The 18999-nt window shown below is 45.1% G+C and overlaps 2 protein-coding genes across 3 annotated transcripts in view; one reads left to right on the plus strand and one right to left on the minus strand.

The window, feature by feature from the left end:
- Positions 1–58: 58 nt before the first annotated feature.
- On the minus strand, positions 59–5013 carry nob1 (NIN1 (RPN12) binding protein 1 homolog). Its single transcript, XM_054619537.1, has 10 exons — positions 4858–5013; positions 3445–3577; positions 2869–3002; positions 2716–2787; positions 2481–2618; positions 1890–2033; positions 1303–1536; positions 1087–1184; positions 844–988; positions 59–475 (listed from the first exon to the last, which is right to left on the minus strand). The coding sequence occupies exons 1-10, from the start codon at positions 4924–4926 to the stop codon at positions 206–208; spliced, it is 1437 nt and encodes a 478-aa protein (XP_054475512.1). The 5' UTR covers positions 4927–5013; the 3' UTR covers positions 59–205.
- Positions 5014–5021: 8 nt separating this feature from the next.
- wdr59 (WD repeat domain 59) overlaps positions 5022–18999 on the plus strand; it is a 27308-nt gene continuing 13330 nt past the window's right edge. For both annotated transcript variants that reach the window (XM_054619496.1, XM_054619504.1), the window contains exons 1-18: positions 5022–5265; positions 7170–7219; positions 7358–7493; positions 7571–7656; positions 7938–8018; positions 9629–9666; positions 9772–9860; positions 10746–10862; positions 11161–11238; positions 11747–11903; positions 13101–13180; positions 13292–13421; positions 14029–14132; positions 14453–14617; positions 14702–14797; positions 14875–14979; positions 15073–15194; positions 15503–15656. In XM_054619496.1, coding sequence (XP_054475471.1) covers positions 5212–5265; positions 7170–7219; positions 7358–7493; positions 7571–7656; positions 7938–8018; positions 9629–9666; positions 9772–9860; positions 10746–10862; positions 11161–11238; positions 11747–11903; positions 13101–13180; positions 13292–13421; positions 14029–14132; positions 14453–14617; positions 14702–14797; positions 14875–14979; positions 15073–15194; positions 15503–15656 — 1842 coding nt within the window. In that variant the 5' untranslated portion in view covers positions 5022–5211. The remainder of the gene's footprint in view (positions 5266–7169; positions 7220–7357; positions 7494–7570; positions 7657–7937; positions 8019–9628; positions 9667–9771; positions 9861–10745; positions 10863–11160; positions 11239–11746; positions 11904–13100; positions 13181–13291; positions 13422–14028; positions 14133–14452; positions 14618–14701; positions 14798–14874; positions 14980–15072; positions 15195–15502; positions 15657–18999) is intronic.

An 18999-nucleotide genomic window follows, 5' to 3' on the forward strand; every position in this document is an offset into this window, starting at 1 on the left:
GAAGTCATATTTATTTATGTAGAATAGATTCATAATGTTATAATGAAACAAGAAGTCATTAGATCATATTTATTTATTCATTCATTCATAAACATCATTAAAGGACTGTCTGTAGTTTTTGTTCATGCTTCACCTTCAGAGAGAAGGACTTGGATGACAGACGAAGGACCTGGAGTCCTGATGAGTCCACATGTCCGTCCCCTCCTCATTTCTTCTTCACTAACTTCTTGTGCGTGGCGTTAGGGTTGCTCCGCCTCCTGCCGCCGCCGCCCCGTCCGTCTCTGATCTGCAGGTTGGCGGCTCGGCTGTAGACGTCGTTCTGGCAGAAGGGGGACGCTCCGGCGGCGTAGTCCGGATCGAAGACGTCCGTCTTCTGGCGGGCTTTACGGGACAGTCTCTGCTGGGGGAAGCTCTGGTCCTCCACCAGCTGAGGGTTGTTACTGTGTTTACCCCCCTGAGGCTGAGGCAGAGAGTGCTGCAACACAGACACACATCAAGTACTGAAGTACTACTCCAAAGAAATGAAGTATTGTACTATACTGTAAATATGGTCTGCCATCAGGGTACAAGTACTACAGTTGTGTACTCTAGGTGCTGTACTTCTTTTTTAAATGTACTGTTCCATCTTATGCTACTTTATACTTCACTACATCTCTTTTTATTGATTCTTTATTATAAAAAAATATGACTTATATTTGAATGTTTTACTATACATATATATACACACATGTATATATTATGTATATATGTATACACATATATACACACATGTATATATTATGTATATATGTATACACATACATACATATATGACTGAATAACTAGTGTGAGTGCGTGTCTCACCCTCAGTCCTCTCGGGTTCAGGACTTTGGGGTTCTTGGAGAAATGCATCTTGGTGCTTCCGTCCTCTCCGACCGTCACCGCCAGTTTCTTTAGAGTCGAGTTTCCACAGTGAGGACAGAACACTTTGGTCATGATGCTGGTCGTCCTGAAAGTAAGACCACATCCAGGTTAAAGTCTCTGGTCCTCAGGTTTCTATCAACACTCTGGTCTAGGGACTCTGGTTCTCAGGTGAACTGGACTCACCTGAAGCAGGCGTGACATCTGAGGATGTAGTTCCTGGCCTGTTTGATCAGCATCCCGTTAACTGACAGAACATGAAGACCGATCTGAATGAGAACGTTCTGGAACAGAAGATCAGATCAGAGGATTAATCGACCCATCAATCGATCAACAGAAATCAATCTGCAGCTAATCAATAACTGACTATTGGATCATCTCCCTCACAGCCTCGTCTGTTACCTGCATGGCGAAGTCGGTGGTCAGACATCCCACTGTGACATCAGCAGGAGCCGTCCAATCAGCAGAGTCCATCTTCACCTGTTTGATGTTACTAGGAGTGATCCATCCTCCTCCTCCTCCTCCATCATCTTCATCCTCTTCAGGCTCGTTCTCTTTATCCTCGTCGTCTGATTGGTCGTCTGTCTGCAGTGACGTGTCCAACCGGATCTCTGATGAGGAGCCTTCGTCCACTTTCTACAGACATTAACATCTATTAATACATTAATCAATAATAACCCTATATTAATAGTTCACTTTATTAATCAATAACCCTACATTAATAGTTCACTTTATTAATCAATAATAACGTCATATTAATAGTTCACTTTATTAATCAATAATAACGTTATATTAATAGTTCACTTTATTAATCAATAATTATCATTAATAACTGTATGACGACTTAGTAAAGTAAAGATATTGTTTTTATATTCTTCATAGTTTTCTATTATGACGACCGGCTCCTCCTGATTGGTCCGTTTAGAGATGTAGAAAAGTCACATGACTTCATCTGAAGCACCAGTTCAGACCAGTCCTCTGAGACTCACCAGTAGGTCCAGCAGACAGTCGTCCACGGACACCAGCGGTTCTCTCCAGAACAGGAAGCTGTTAAACTCGTCATCGTCAGCTGAAGACGTCTGAGTGTCCGTCTGGTTCTGATTGAGGTTCTGGTTTAGAACCTCCACGGGTTCCTGGAGGAGAACCGAAGATACAAGACGTTACATGAGGAGTCACAGACCTCTGACTCTAACTAGTGACATGTGGACACGAGGACATGAAGACATGAGGACATGAAGACATGAGGACATGAAGACCTGAGGAGATGAAGACCTGAGGACATGAAGACATAAAGAGATGAAGACATGAGGACATGAAGACATAAGGAGATGAAGACATGAGGACCTGAGGAGATGAAGACATGAGGAGATGAAGACATAAGGAGATGAAGACATGAGGACCTGAGGAGATGAAGACATGAGGAGATGAAGACATAAGGAGATGAAGACATGAGGAGATGAAGACCTGAGGACATGAAGACATAAAGAGATGAAGACATAAGGAGATGAAGACATGAGGACCTGTGGAGATGAGGACATGCTGCCTCGTGGAGCTCCTGGTTGGCTCTGGGTCAGACTCACCAGTAGGTCCAGCAGGTCTCTGTCGATGGACGGCAGCGGTTCTCTCCAGAACTGGAAGCTGTTGAACTCATCGCTGTTCGATGTCTCCATCTTTGTCTTTGTCTCCGTCTGATGGACGTTCACACCGTCCACATGTTTCTGAAGGAACCACAAGGAAAGAATAAACGTGAAGATGTCCACCTGATGTTTCATGTAGATCTCCATGAGATGTTTGTAGGAGAACAGAGTCTCTGACCTTGGAGGGGAGGTGGAACCCGGCTACGTTAACGGGAGTCTCTGGGTGGAGCTGAGTGCTGTGAACATCCACCTGAAACATAAACCATTATATTACAGAACTCTATTAAACCAATACCAGCTGATCAGTCTGAGGTTCTACGTTCTCAGGTACCTTAACCTCCGGCTCTTTCTTCAGGTGTTGGGAGCCAACATGCTCCAGCTCCAGCTGGTAGGTCAGAGCCAGGACCTTGATGTCGGTGGCAGAGAGACTCGGGTAGTCTCCGGTCTTCTTAGAGAACTCTGTGACTGAGACAAGAACCACAAAGAAAGCTAAAGATAAACCAGACCTCAGGTTTAGTTTATCCAGTCTGACGTGTTCATGTTCAGGTTTAGTTTATCCAGTCTGATGTGTTCAGGTTCAGGCTTAGTTTATCCAGTCTGATGTGTTCAGGTTCAGGTTAACCAGTCTGATAGGTTCAGGTTCAGTTTATCCAGTCTGATGGGTTCAGGTTCAGGATTGTTACCTAGTCTGATGGGTTCAGGGTCAGATTTAGTTACCCAGTCTGATGTGTTCAGGGTCAGGTTTAGTTACCCAGTCCGACGTGTTCAGGATTGTTACCCAGTCTGATGTGTTCAGGGTCAGGTTTAGTTACCCAGTCCGACGTGTTCAGGATTGTTACCCAGTCTGACATGTTCAGGGTCAGGTTTAGTTACCCCGTCTGATGTGTTCAGGGTCAGGTTTAGTTACCCAGTCTGATGTGCTCAGGGTGCGGCTCTTTAAAGGTCAGCTGGTACGGGAGGAAGGCCAGACTCTTCCTGGTGGGTTTGTCTCTGATCTCGTTCACTACATCTTTCAGGGTGTAGATGTTTCTGCCGATATCCTGAAACACAAACCGACAGACTGAACTGTGACCATTTAAAGAGACTCGGTTCATGTTGTCATGACAACAATCTGACTTCAACTCTCATTTTAATTTATTCGTTAAGAAAACTACATTTATATGTAACCGACTCCCATGAATATGAACATCAGGATGTGTACTTAATAATCTGTAAAATGTAAACATGCACCATAGACTGTCATGGTGAACATAGACCTTCATGGTGACCACAGACTGTCATGGTGACAATACATAGTCTGTCATGGTGAACATAGACCTTCATGGTGACCACAGACTATCATGGTGACCACAGAGACCGTCATGGTAACAATACATAGTCTGTCATGGTGACCACAGACCGTCATGGTGAACACAGACCGTCATGGTGAACATAGACCGTCATGGTGACCACAGACCGTCATGGTGAACACAGACCGTCATGGTGACCACAGACCGTCATGGTGATGGTGAACACAGACCGTCATGGTGAACACAGACCGTCATGGTGACCACAGACCGTCATGGTGAACATAGACCGTCATGGTGACCACAGACCGTCATGGTGAACATAGACCGTCATGGTGAACACAGACCGTCATGGTGAACACAGACCGTCATGGTGAACATAGACCGTCATGGTGACCACAGACCGTCATGGTGAACATAGACCGTCATGGTGACCTGGCTAAAGCTAAAGGGTGAAACCTCATAACAGGGAGCAGGACAGAAGTGATGCGTTAGAAGTCAAAAGGAGAGATGAGCTTCTTCAGAGTGAATGGAGAGCCGGTCACCATGACAACATGCTTCTTCTTCTTCTTCTTCGTGATGTGTCTCGTGCTCAGCGGATGGACGTGAGGTTTAACACGGAGGAACCAGAGGAACGTGTTGCTGTTACATGAACGTTGATTGTCATTCTATTGTTTATTAATATCAGTTTATTCATATTACTTTATTAATATCAGTTTATTCATATTACTTTATTAATATCACTTTATTAATATCACTTTATTAATATCACTTTATTAATATCACTTTATCAATATCACTTTATTAATATTACTTTATTAATATCACTTTATTCATAATCTACATGAGAACGCTGCAGGAATAAGAGAGAATAAGAGATAAATAAATAAATGAGTATTTCATGGAGCTGCGGTTTTCTGTTGGGCCGGTAGCTTCTCCCGGTGTCGGTACCGGACACCACGCTGACTGACGTCACGCTGACTCCTCTGACGTCACTTTAACTAAAGGTTTATTCTTTATTCATTTAAACTCACCTGCAGAGGAGCTTTCTTTAGAAACGCTCCAGCGTCCGCGACAACATGCGCCACCAGTGAGGCCGCCATCTTGGATCTGTAACCGGAAACTGGCCCGACCAATCAGAAGACACCAGAGAGGCGTTCACGTGCTCCGCGCTGCCCTCGTAAAGCGGAGCTTCCAGTGAGGCGCTCCGTCGTCCGGCCAGTGACGCGTTTATTCACAGTTTCGCTTTGATCTTTCTCTGCATTTTAAGTTATTTGTTCGGAATCATTCGTTCGATGCCACTCAGTTCTTTCCACAGGGCTCGTGAACGCGGTGTCACGTGTCTTTACGATCACGTGACTGTGTGTTGACAGTGAAGACGGAGGAAGATGGCGGCGCGCTGGAGCAGCGAGAATGTGGTGGTGGAGTTCAGGGACGCGCAGGTAACCTGTGTTAACCAGTTACTGATCAGAGACAAGACTTCATCAATACATGTGATCCAATACATGTTCACAGATGAATAGTCTATTAAAATATATATATAAATAAATATAAATACATATACACACAGCGGGTACAATAAGTATTGAACACGTCACCATTTCTCTCAGTAAATATATTTCTAAAGGTGCTATTGACATGAAATGTTCACCAGATGTCGGTAACAACCCAAGTAATCCATACATACAAAGAAAACCAAACAAATAAGTTCAGAAATTAAGTTATGTGTAATCAAATGGAATGACACAGGGAAAAAGTATTGAACACGCTTACTGAAATGTATTTAATACTTGGTACAGAAGCCTTTGTTGGTAATGACAGCTTCAAGATGCCTCCTGTATGGAGAAACTAGTGGCATGCATTGCTCAGGTGTGATTTTGGCCCATTCTTCCACACAAACAGTCTTCAGATCTTGAAGGTTCCGTGGGCCTCTTCTATGAACTCTGATCTTTAGTTCTTTCCATAGATTTTCTATTGGATTCAGGTCAGGTGATTGGCTGGGCCATTCTAGCAGCTTTACTTTCTTTCTCTGAAACCAATGGAGAGTTTCCTTGGCTGTGTGTTTGGGATCATTGTCTTGCTGAAATGTCCACCCTCGTTTCATCTTCATCATCCTGCTAGATGGCAGCAGATTTTTATCAAGAATGTCTCGGTACATTTTTCCATTCATCCTTCCTTCAATTATATGAAGTTTGCCAGTGCTGTATGCTGAGAAACAGCCCCACACCAGGATGTTCCACCTCCAAACTTCACTGTTGGTCTGGTGTTTTTGGGGTGATGTGCAGTGCCATTTGACCTCCAAACATGGTGTGTATTATGGCATCCAAAGAGTTCCATGTTGGTCTCATCTGACCAGACTATATTCTCCCAGTATTTCACAGGCTTGTCTAAATGTTGTGCAGCAAACTTTAAACGAGCTTCAACATGCTTTTTCTTCAGCAGTGGAGTCTTGCGTGGTGAGCGTGCATACAGGCCACGGCGGTTGATGCATTACTTATTGTTTTCTGTGAAACAATTGTACCTGCTGATTCCAGGTCTTTCTGAAGCTCTCCACTAGTGGTCCTTGGCTCTTGGACAACTCTTCTGATAATTCTTTTCACTCCTCTGTCAGAAATCTTGCGAGGAGCACCTGGTCGTGGCCGGTTTGTGGTGAAATGATGTTCTTTCCACTTCCGGATTATGGCCCCAACAGTGCTCACTGGAACATTCAGAAGTTTAGAAATCCTTCTGGAACCAATGCCATCAGTATGTTCTGCAACAATAAGGTTGTGAAGGTCTTGAGAGAGCTCTTTGCTTTTACCCATCATGAGATGTTTCTTGTGTGACACCTTGGTAATGAGACACCTTTTTATAGGCCATCAGTTGGGACTGAACCAGCTGATATTCATTTGCACTGACAAGGGGCAGGACTGCTTTCTAATTACTGATAGAGTTCAGCTGGTGTCTTGGCTTTCCATGCCTTTTTGCACCTCCCTTTCTTCATGTGTTCAATACTTTTTCCCTGTGTCATTCCATTTTATTACACATAACTTAATTTCTGAACTTATTTGTTTGGTTTTCGTTGTATGTATGGATTACTTGGGTTGTTACCAACATCTGGTGGAAATTTCATGTCAATAGCACCTTTAGAAATATATTTACTGAGAAAAATGGTGACGTGTTCAATACTTATTTTACCCGCTGTATATATCATAAATATAAAGTATTTAACATAACTTCTAAATGTTCATTTATATTAAAATTATTATTAATAAATGTGAAGTATTCGTACTTTAACTGTGACAGAGTATTTTTACTTCTTCTTCTTCTTCTTTTCCTTCATCTTCTTTTTCTTCTGTGATTTCAGGCCACCGCCATGTCAGTGGACTGCCTGGGCTCACACGCCGTTCTGTCCGGGTAAGTTTAGTTCACCTGAACGCCTCGTAGAGGTTAAAGTTTGTCCTGTAGGCTGCCTTCACTGTCACTGTAAACATTGTAACTGAAGAGGATCCACTCGATGTTTTCAAACCCGTCTCCCTCATCCTTGTTGTTCAGGCGGCGTTTCCTCTACATGGTGAACCTCGAGGCTCCCTCTGAACCACCGCGCAAGATTGGGCGCCAGAGTAAGTGGGACGTTGGGACGGTCCAGTGGAACCCTCATCGATCAGAGTCCCACGTCTTCGCTGCCTCGGTGAGTCCTGCTGTTAACGAAAAAGAAAACAGGCTCCTGAAGTACACATAATGAACGGTTGTGTGTTTTGTCTTCAGAGTAACCAGCGTGTGGATCTTTACTCGTGGAGGGACGGCTGTGGAGAAGTCCACACGTCTCTGCAGGGACACACCCGGGTCATCAGGTAACTACAGGGTTAAATCAAACGCTCCTCTCTGCAGGTTAACAGGCACGGTGATGTGTTCAAGGACTCTAGTTCAATGACTCTCTGTGGTGTGTTCAATGACTCTCTGTGGTGTGTTCAATGACTCTAGTTCAATGACTCTCTGTGGTGTGTTCAATGACTCTCTGTGGTGTGTTCAATGACTCTAGTTCAATGACTCTCTGTGGTGTGTTCAATGACTCTCTGTGGTGTGTTCAATGACTCTAGTTCAATGACTCTCTGAGGTGTGTTCATGTCCTCAGTGATCTGGACTGGTCCTGGTTTGAACCAGAGTTGTTGGTCACCAGCTCAGTGGACACATACATCTACATCTGGGACACCAGGTGAGAGGAATCAATGACATATGATACACACACACACACACACACACACACACACACACACACACACACACACACACACACACACACACACACACAACTCTGGAAAAAAATAAGAGATCACTTCAAAATGATCAGTTTTTCTGGTTTACTATTTATTGGTATGTGTTTGAGTAAAATGAAAATTTTGTCATTTAGACAACACAATACTAATGTTTTAACTTAGGAAGAGTTCACAAATCCATATTTGGTGGTATAACCTTGATTTACAGTCACAGCCTTCATGCGTCTCGGCGTGCTCTCCAGTCTTCACATTGCTGTTGGGTGACTTTATGCCACTCCTTGCTCAAAAACTCAAGCAGCTCGGCTTTGTTTGATGGCTTGTGACCATCCATCTTCCTCTTGATCACATTCCAGAGGTTTTCAATGGGATTCAGGTCTGGATTCAGGTCTGGCCATGACAGGGTCCTGATCTGCTGGTCCTTCATCCACATCTTCACTGACCTGGCTGTGTGGCATGGAGCATTGTCCTGCTGGAGAAACCACTCCTCAGAGTTTGGGAACATTGTCAGAGTTTTCTTCCAGGACAACTTTGTACTTGGCTTGATTCATGCGTCCTTCACAAAGACAAATCTGCCCGATTCCAGCCTTGCTGAAGCACCCCAGATCATCACCGATCCTCCACCAGATGTCACAGTAGGTGTGAGACACTGTGGCTCGTAGGCCTCTCCAGGTCTCCGTCTAACCATCAGAGAAGATGACCTTACTCCAGTCCTCTATGGTCCAATCCTTATGGTCTTATGCAAACCTCAGCCTGGTTCTTCTTTGCTTCTCGTTGATGAAGGTTTTTTTTAGCTTTGCACGACTTCAGCCCGGCCCCTAGGAGCCTGTTTCTAACCGTCCTCGCCGTGACCTTCACCCCAGCTGCCGTTTGCCTTTCTTTCTGGAGGTCACTTGATGTCATCCTACGGTTGTTGAGTGACATTGGAATGAGTTGGCGTCATCCCGGTGAGTGGAGAGTCGTTCTGGTCCTCTGCCGGTCTGTAGCTTTGTTGTCCCTAACGTCTGCTGCTGGACCGTGTTCTTATGAACCGCCGTCTTTGACATGTTGAGGATGGAAGCAGCCTGACGCTCACTGTATCCCTCTGCCAGTAGAACCAGAATTTTCCTCACACAAAACTTTTCCTTTTGAACTCTGGTCAATAGTCACTTTTTTATTCCAATTACTTTTGAGGTGCTACTAGCACTGTTTCTACCATCCAGCTGGTCCTATTGCAAGAGGATAGTGACCACAGCACTGGTTTTATACTTTTCTTCATTCAATAAGATTTGGTTCAGGTGATCATCTAATCAGTACCTCATTAAGTAGAATCAGGTGTGCCTGTATTGGAATTCAACAGACACTGGAATGGAATGGCTGCCATACACGTAGAGATGCTGATTTAAGAAAAATTTGGAGTGGTCTCTTAATTTTTCCAGAGCTTTGTATATATATCTATATCACCGTACCTCATTAGCATAGAGCTGATGACGTCACAGTACATCATTAGCATAGAGCTGATAAACTGTCATGTGGTCGTCCTGCAGTGATGAGGTGTTTGTTGACTCCACAGAGACACTCGTAAACCCACTGTGGCTCTGTCTGCTGTTGGTGAGTCTCCTTCTTCATTGATCTATGAACTGAGGGATGATCTGGAGAAACTCTGATCTTAATCAATCTTCTTCTCTTGGTTCTGTCTCGGTCCGTCTCCTCCAGCCGGAGCGTCTCAGGTGAAGTGGAACAGGAAGAACCAGTACCTGCTGGCGTCCAGTCACGACGGAGACGTCAGGATCTGGGACAGACGGGTGAGTTCAGATCCAAGGTCAGTGTGAGCTGCTGGAGGGACTCACTGGTTCACTGGTTCACTGACTCGCTGGTTCACTGACTCACTGGTTCACTGACTCACTGGTTCACCGACTCGCCGGTTCACTGACTCACTGGTTCACTGACTCACTGGTTCACTGACTCACTGGTTCACTGACTCACCGGTTCACTGGTTCAGTGGTTCACCGACTCACTGGTTCACTGACTCACTGACTCACTGGTTCACTGACTCACCGGTTCACTGGTTCAGTGGTTCACCGACTCGCCGGTTCACCGACTCGCCGGTTCACTGACTCACTGGTTCACTGACTCGCTGGTTCACTGACTCGCTGGTTCACTGACTCACTGGTTCACTGACTCACTGGTTCACTGACTCGCTGGTTCACTGACTCACTGGTTCACTGACTCACTGGTTCACTGACTCACTGGTTCACTGACTCACTGGTTCAGTGGTTCAGTGGTTCACTGACTCACTTGTTCACTGACTCACTGGTTCGCTGACTCACTGGTTCTCTGACTCACTTGTTCACTGACTCACTGGTTCACTTGTTCACTGACTCACCGGTTCACCGACTCACTGGTTCACTGACTCACTGGTTCACTGACTCACTGGTTCACCGACTCACTGGTTCACTGACTCACTGGGTCACTGGTTCACTGATTTACTGACTCACTGGTTCACTGGTTCACTGACTCACTGGTTCACTGACTCACTGGTTCACTGACTCACTGGGTCACTGGTTCACTGGTTCACTGGTTCACTGATTTACTGACTCACTGATTTACTGACTCACTGGTTCACTGGTTCACTGACTCACTGGTTCACTGACTCACTGGTTCACTGACAGCTTCCTCCTCTCTGACAGAAACCCAACACGGCTGCTGAGTACGTGGCGGCTCACCTGTCCAAGATCCACGGCCTCGACTGGCACCCGGACAACGAGTTCATCCTCGCCACGTCCAGCCAGGACAACTCTGTGAGGGTGAGGAAAACAAACGCACCCTTTAGAGCAGAGGGCAATAAGGAGAAGAGTTATTATTAACTATTATCTGAGGATCTTCATCAGCTGGACGAAGAAGGATTAAGAGAAGAAGATTGCTGGTCTCTGATTCTCTGACTCTCTGATTCTCTGAATCTCTGATTCTCTGACTCTCTGACTCTCTGATTCTCTGATTCTGATTCTCTGAATCTCTGATTCTCTGATTCTGATTCTCTCACTCTTTGATTCTCTCACTCTTTGATTCTTCCACTCTCTGAATCTCGTCCTTCTCTGTGTTCAGTTTTGGGATTTCCGACAGCCCAGGAAGTACCTGAATATCCTGTCCTGTCAGGTTCCAGTGTGGAAGGCCCGATATACGGTGAGTCTCAAACGCAACATCAGAGAACTTAAACACAAGTTCATTAATGATGAAGACGAGTTAAAAAAAGAGAGGTTATATTTGATCTTCTTTGATCTGATTTACATGTGAAACAGTTTTTACCTGACAGAGTGAACCAATGAGTTTGAGTATCGATCAATAAACGTTGATGTAGAATCAGTTTGATTATTTGGAAGCTGTTCCTGTTTCAATCTAAGCTTCCAGCTGATTTCTTCTCTGTAGAGGCTCTTTGTCTCTTTGAACAGCGTTTAGTTAGAACGTCTACTAAACTAAAGAACGTCTGTTAGTGAAGAGACTTCCTACAAAATAAAAGACCTTTAGTTCGTCCTATCACAGTCCAAGAGTCCACAGATAGAAATAACAGTTATCAGGATTCTGGATTCTCTTCCTTATTATCATTGTTTTCAGAGTGTTTTCATTGTGTGTCCTCTGTGTGTTGTGTGTTGTTTCCTGTGTGTTGTGTGTGTTGTTTCCTGTGTGTTGTCAGCCGTTCTCCAACGGTTTGGTGACGGTGATGGTTCCTCAGCTACGGAGGGAGAACAGTCTGCTGCTGTGGAGCACGCTGGACCTCAACAGTCCTGTTCACGCCTTCGTGGGACACGACGACGTGGTTCTGGAGTTCCAGTGGAGGCCGCAGAAAGAAGGTGACCCATCAGATGGAGCTAGGCTAACAATTTCCATTGACTTCCAGTCTTTGTGCTAAGCTAGGCTAAACGTCTTTAGTCTAATACACTGTAACATGTTGTTGTGAACTCTTCAATCAGAAATGTTTGTTGACGGTCCAGTTGTTGACATTGTTTGTTTGTTGTTGACAGCCCAGTTGTTGACATTGTTTGTTTGTTGTTGACAGTCCAGTTGTTGACATTGTTTGTTTGTTGTTGACGGTCCAGTTGTTGACATTGTTTGTTTGTTGTTGACGGTCCAGATGTTCACATTGTTTGTTTGTTTGTTGACGGTCCAGTTGTTGACATTGTTTGTTTGTTGTTGACGGTCCAGTTGTTGACATTGTTTGTTTGTTTGTTTGTTGACGGTCCAGTTGTTGACATTGTTTGTTTGTTTGTTTGTTGACGGTCCAGTTGTTGACATTGTTTGTTTGTTTGTTGACGGTCCAGTTGTTGACATTGTTTGTTTGTTGTTGACGGTCCAGTTGTTGACATTGTTTGTTTGTTTGTTTGTTGACGGTCCAGTTGTTGACATTGTTTGTTTGTTGTTGACGGTCCAGATGTTCACATTGTTTGTTTGTTTGTTGACGGCCCAGTTGTTGACAGTTTGTTTGTTGTTGACAGTCCAGTTGTTGACATTGTTTGTTTGTTGTTGACGGTCCAGTTGTTGACATTGTTTGTTTGTTGTTGACGGTCCAGATGTTCACATTGTTTGTTTGTTTGTTGACGGTCCAGTTGTTGACATTGTTTGTTTGTTGTTGACGGTCCAGTTGTTGACATTGTTTGTTTGTTTGTTTGTTGACGGTCCAGTTGTTGACATTGTTTGTTTGTTTGTTTGTTGACGGTCCAGTTGTTGACATTGTTTGTTTGTTTGTTGACGGTCCAGTTGTTGACATTGTTTGTTTGTTGTTGACGGTCCAGTTGTTGACATTGTTTGTTTGTTTGTTGACGGTCCAGTTGTTGACATTGTTTGTTTGTTGTTGACGGTCCAGTTGTTGACATTGTTTGTTTGTTTGTTTGTTGACGGTCCAGTTGTTGACATTGTTTGTTTGTTTGTTTGTTGACGGTCCAGTTGTTGACATTGTTTGTTTGTTTGTTGACGGTCCAGTTGTTGACATTGTTTGTTTGTTGTTGACGGTCCAGTTGTTGACATTGTTTGTTTGTTTGTTGACGGTCCAGGCTCCAAGGACTACCAGCTGGTCACGTGGTCCAGAGATCAGACTCTGAGGATCTGGAGGGTGGATCCTCAGCTACAGAAGGTCAGAGTGCAGCTTCAGAGAGACTCATGTCCTCCTGTCTCTCATCAGTATCTGTCTCTCAGGTGTCCTGATGTCTGTCTGTGTGTTGTTGTTGTTGTTGTTGTTGTGTAGCTGTGTGTCAGTGACATGGTGGACGAGCTGATGGACGGGATGTCTCTCTCCGTGGAGGCAGAGAAGTCTCTGGTGTCTCAGGAACCTGACGGTCAGATCAGCGTTGGCCTCGCCGCCGAGAACCTGCAGGGTGAGAAGGGAAAACATTGAGATGATGAAGGTCAAAGGTCAAACACTCGATAGACTTTAGTGTTTTCACCATGAAAACCAGAAGAAAAGAAGTAAATGTGTCCGTCATACAGAGACAGCAGAGTTTGAAAATAAAACATCAGAGATGTCCGTCCTGATGTCTGCCTGTCCTCTGTCATGTCCTCTGTCCTCTGTCTGTCATCTGTCTGTCCGTCTGTCCTATATATCCTCTGTCTGTCATCTGTCTGTCATCTGTCTGTTTTCTGTCTGTCCTTTGTCCTCTTTCCTCTGTCTGTCTTCTCTGTCCTCTGTCTTCTGTCTGTCCGTCTGTCCTATATATCCTCTGTCTGTCCTCTGTCTGTCCTCTGTCTGTCCTCTCTCCGTCCTATATATCCTCTGTCTGTCCTATATATCCTCTGTCTGTCCTATATATCCTCTGTCTTTCCTCTGTCCTGTCTGTCCTCTGTCCTGTCCTCTGTCTGTCCTTTGTCCTCTGTCTGTCCTCTGTCTGTCCTCTGTTTGTCTGTCCTCTGTTTGTCTGTCCTCTGTCTGTCCTCTGTCTGTCTGTCCTTTCTCCTGTCCTCTGTCTGTCCTCTGTCCTCCTTCAGATCAGGACGGTGCTCTGAGCTCTGCGGTGGGTTCAGGTGTCCCTCAGACGTTGCAGCAGGAGTTTTCTTTGGTCAACCTGCAGATCAGAAACGTGGACGTGGAGGTGAGACGCGTTCAAGGTCTCAACGTGAAACAGACATTTCATTCATGATCAGCAGCTTCCTGTTCTCACCGTTTTCTTTTTAATCAACGGTCAATCATTTGAATATTTCTCACTGCTTGCAGGAAAAGCTTCCTTTTCAAAATAAAAGCACCTCGAATCCCTCTTTTGTTCCTGCTTTCTGATGTTTTATTCATTTTAGTACAAACTGTCTCCACATTCATGTTCTTAGTCCGTGAACTTAATCACTGTGACTAAGAAGCTGAGGATGCTCAATGTCAGACAGGAAGTGACATCACACTGAGGAGTGTCCTTGTGTTCAGATGGACGCGTTGAACCGGAGCTGCGTGGTGTCGGCTCACTTCGGCAGCCATCAGGTTCACCTGGTGGTCAAGTTCCCCGCTCAGTATCCCAACAACGCCGCGCCCACCTTCCAGTTCGTCTCCCCGACAACCATCCCGTCCGCCACCAAGACCAAGATCCAGAAGGTACCGACGCTCCTGAACGCACCGCTCTCATTGATCTCACTGGTTCTTTATTGAAACAGTTAAGTGACTCTTTGTGTTTCTCAGATTCTGACCGACACATCTCTGCAGAAGGTGAAGAGGAACCAGAACTGTCTGGAGCCGTGTGTCCGTCAGCTGGTGTCCTGTCTGGAGTCGGACACGGTGAGGCCTGGACTCAGAGCTCAGGACAGACAGGAATCATCAAAGTGTCTGTGTTCATAAAGTGTCTCCTCTGTCAGACGCAGGAGGACGGTCCCGTCTCCGGCCCCTTCGTCCTGTCCAACCCCGTCACTCCGGCCCTGCAGGCCTTCCCTCGGGTCACCAACACCTACGGCTCCTATCAGGTGACCGACGGCAAACACCGACACCTGAAGAGACGTTTGTGTCCTCACCACCACCCGTCATTAAAGGATAAACATCTTCTGTTTGGTTTCCAGGACGCCAACATCCCGTTCCCTCGGACCTCCGGAGCTCGCTTCTGTGGCGCCGGCTGTCTGGTTTACTTCACCCGACCAATCACCATGCACCGCTCTGCCCCGCCCACTGAGCCCACCCCCAGGTAAACGCACACACTTATCTCTGTCAAGGTATCACCGATGAGCTTTTATTGTGAAGCTACAGAAGTGAGGACGTTTGTCAGTTTATTCTCTGTGGGAACTAGTTTCTTTAAAACGTACAGACAAGAGCTAGGCTAACAGTTTCCCCCTGCTTCCAGTCTTTGTGCTAAGCTAGGTTAAACTGTGTGTGTGTGTGTGTGTGTGTGTGTGTGTGTGTGTGTGTGTGTGTGTGTGTGTGTGTGTGTGTGTGTGTGTGTGTGTGTGTGTGTGTGTGTGTGTGTGTGTGTGTGTGTGTGTTTAATGTGTCCAGGTCCCTGTCGGCTCTGTCGGCCTATCACAGCGGAGTGTTGACTCCGATGAAGATGCGTTCAGAGTCTCAGAGTACTCTGCGTTTGTACAGCGGCAGCCCGACTCGCTCCGACAAAGACACCGTGTCCATCTCGTCCTTCTACTACAAAGAACGGGTGAGTCACACTCATACATTCACATATATGTGTGTATGTATATATATATATACATATGTATATATATACACATATACATATGTTTTTACATACATATATATGTGTATATGTATATATATATACACATATATGCATATACAGCGGGTAAAATAAGTATTGAACACGTCACCATTTCTCTCAGTAAATATATTTCTAAAGGTGCTATTGACATGAAATGTTCACCAGATGTCGGTAACAACCCAAGTAATCCATACATACAAAGAAAACCAAACAAATAAGTTCAGAAATTAAGTTATGTGTAATAAAATGGAATGACACAGGGAAAAAGTATTGAACACATGAAGAAAGGGAGGTGCAAAAAGGCATGAAAGCCAAGACAGCAGCTGAAATCTATCAGTAATTAAGATAAGATAAGATAAGATAAGATAAGATAATCCTTTATTAGTCCCGCAGCGGGGAAATTTGCAGACTTACAACAGCGTAGAGTAAAGTGCACACAAGAGACATAGTAGAAGAAGACAAGCTAAGAATAAAAAAAAAATAAAGAAATAAAAAATAAAAATAAAATAAAACAAGTATTATAAATAAGCAATAAAAAACAGTAGAAAAAAACAAAAAAACAACAATAACTGAAATATTATATTTACAGACAGAGAAAAAAAAACAACAACTATTTTAACTATTTTTAACTTTCTTAACTATTATTGCACAGTGTAGTGTATTGCACAGGTTATTATTGTCATGTGTCATGTGGTCTGCTGGGAGCAGAGCTGGTTGTGCAGCCTGACAGCAGCAGGAAGGAAGGACCTGCGGTACCTCTCCTTCACACACCGGGGGTGAAGCAGCCGGTGGTGAAGGAGCTGCACAGAGCTGCCAGGGTGTCCTGCATGGGGTGGGAGGTGTTGTTCATCAGGGATGACAGCTTGGCCATCATCCTCCTGTCTCCCACCACCTCCACCGTATCCAGTGGACACCCAGCACACTGCTGGCCTTCCTGACAAGCTTGTTCAGTCTCTTCTTGTCAGCTGCTGAGATGCTGCTGCTCCAGCAGACCACTGCATAGAAGATGGCTGATGCCACCACGGAGTTGAAAAAGGTCTTCAGGAGTGCTCCCTGCACTCCAAAAGACCTCAGTCTCCTCAGCAGATAGAGTCTGCTCTGACCCTTTTTATACAGTGCGTTAGTGTGATTAGTCCAGTCCAGTTTATTGTTCAAGTGAACACCCAGGTACTTATAAGATTTCACAATCTCCATGTCCTGTCCCTGGATGTTCACTGGTTCCGGAGGACAGTGTTTTCCCCGGCGGAAGTCCACCACCAGCTCTTTGGTTTCACCAGAGTTGATCTGGAGGTGGTTCTGCCGGCTCCATCCTATGAAGTCCTGGTTCAGTTCTCTGTATTCCCTCTCATCGCCGGCGGAGATGAGGTGACGATGCAGAGTCATCAGAGAACTTTTGCAGGTGGCAGGTAGCAGAGTTATATGTGAAGTCTGATGTGTAGATGGAGAAGAGGAATGGAGCCAGAACGGTTCCTTGTGGGGCCCCCGTGCTGCAGGACACCCGATCTGACTCACACTCCCCAGTCCAGTATCCATGCAGTGAGGTGGTGGTCCACCCCGGTCTGCTCCAGCTTGTCCCTCAGAAGCAAAGGCTGGATGGTGTTGAAGGCACTGGAGAAGTCGAAGAACATGACTCTCACAGTGCTTCCAGCCTTTTCCAGGTGAGAAAGGCATCTTTGTAGCAGGTAGATGACAGCGTCATCCACCCCGATGCCAGGTTGATAGGCGAACTGAAGAGGGTCCAAAGATGAGATCACCAGGGGCCGGAGGTGCACAAGGACCAGCCGCTCCAGGGTCTTCATCAGGTGGGATGTTAGAGCCACCGGCCTGAAGCTGCTGAAGTCCTTGGCCCCCGGGGTCTTTGGGACTGGTACCACGCAGGACGTCTTCCATAGCTGTGGTACCCTCCCCAGCTTCAAGCTCATTAGAAAGCAGTCCTGCCCCTTGTCAGTGCAAATGAATATCAGCTGGTTCAGTCCCAACTGATGGCCTATAAAAAGGTGTCTCATTACCAAGGTGTCACACAAGAAGCATCTCATGATGGGTAAAAGCAAAGAGCTCTCTCAAGACCTTCACAACCTTATTGTTGCAGAACATACTGATGGCATTGGTTCCAGAAGGATTTCTAAACTTCTGAATGTTCCACTGAGCACTGTTGGGGCCATAATCCGGAAGTGGAAAGAACATCATTTCACCATAAACCGGCCACGACCAGGTGCTCCTCGCAAGATTTCTGACAGAGGAGTGAAAATAATTATCAGAAGAGTTGTCCAAGAGCCAAGGAGCACTAGTGGAGAGCTTCAGAAAGACCTGGAATCAGCAGGTACAATTGTTTCAAAGAAAACAATAAGTAATGCATCAACCGCCGTGGCCTGTATGCACGCTCACCACGCAAGACTCCACTGCTGAAGAAAAAGCATGTTGAAGCTCGTTTAAAGTTTGCTGCACAACATTTAGACAAGCCTGTGAAATACTGGGAGAATATAGTCTGCTCAGATGAGACCAACATGGAACTCTTTGGATGCCATAATACACACCATGTTTGGAGGTCAAATGGCACTGCACATCACCCCAAAAACACCAGACCAACAGTGAAGTTTGGAGGTGGAACATCATGGTGTGGGGCTGTTTTTCAGCATACGGCACTGGCAAACTTCATATAATTGAAGGAAGGATGAATGGAAAAATGTACCGAGACATTCTTGATAAAAATCTGCTGCCATCTAGCAGGATGATGAAGATGAAACGAGGGTGGACATTTCAGCAAGACAATGATCCCAAACACACAGCCAAGGAAACTCTCCATTGGTTTCAGAGAAAGAACATAAAGCTGCTAGAATGGCCCAGCCAATCACCTGACCTGAATCCAATAGAAAATCTATGAAAGAACTAAAGATCAGAGTTCATAGAAGAGGCCCACGGAACCTTCAAGATTTGAAAACAGTTTGTGTGGAAGAATGGGCCAAAATCACACCTGAGCAATGCATGCCACTAGTTTCTCCATACAGGAGGCGTCTTGAAGCTGTCATCACCAACAAAGGCTTCTGTACCAAGTATTAAATACATTTCAGGAAGCGTGTTCAATACTTTTTCCCTGTGTCATTCCATTTTATTACACATAACTTAATTTCTGAACTTATTTGTTTGGTTTTCTTTGTATGTATGGATTACTTGGGTTGTTACCGACATCTGATTTCATGTCAATAGCACCTTTAGAAATATATTTACTGAGAGAAATGGTGACGTGTTCAATACTTATTGTACCCGCTGTAGATATATATATGTA

The sequence above is a fragment of the Anoplopoma fimbria genome, chromosome 2 (genome assembly GCF_027596085.1).
Source record: "Anoplopoma fimbria isolate UVic2021 breed Golden Eagle Sablefish chromosome 2, Afim_UVic_2022, whole genome shotgun sequence".
In the NCBI taxonomy this organism is placed as follows: domain Eukaryota; kingdom Metazoa; phylum Chordata; class Actinopteri; order Perciformes; family Anoplopomatidae; genus Anoplopoma; species Anoplopoma fimbria.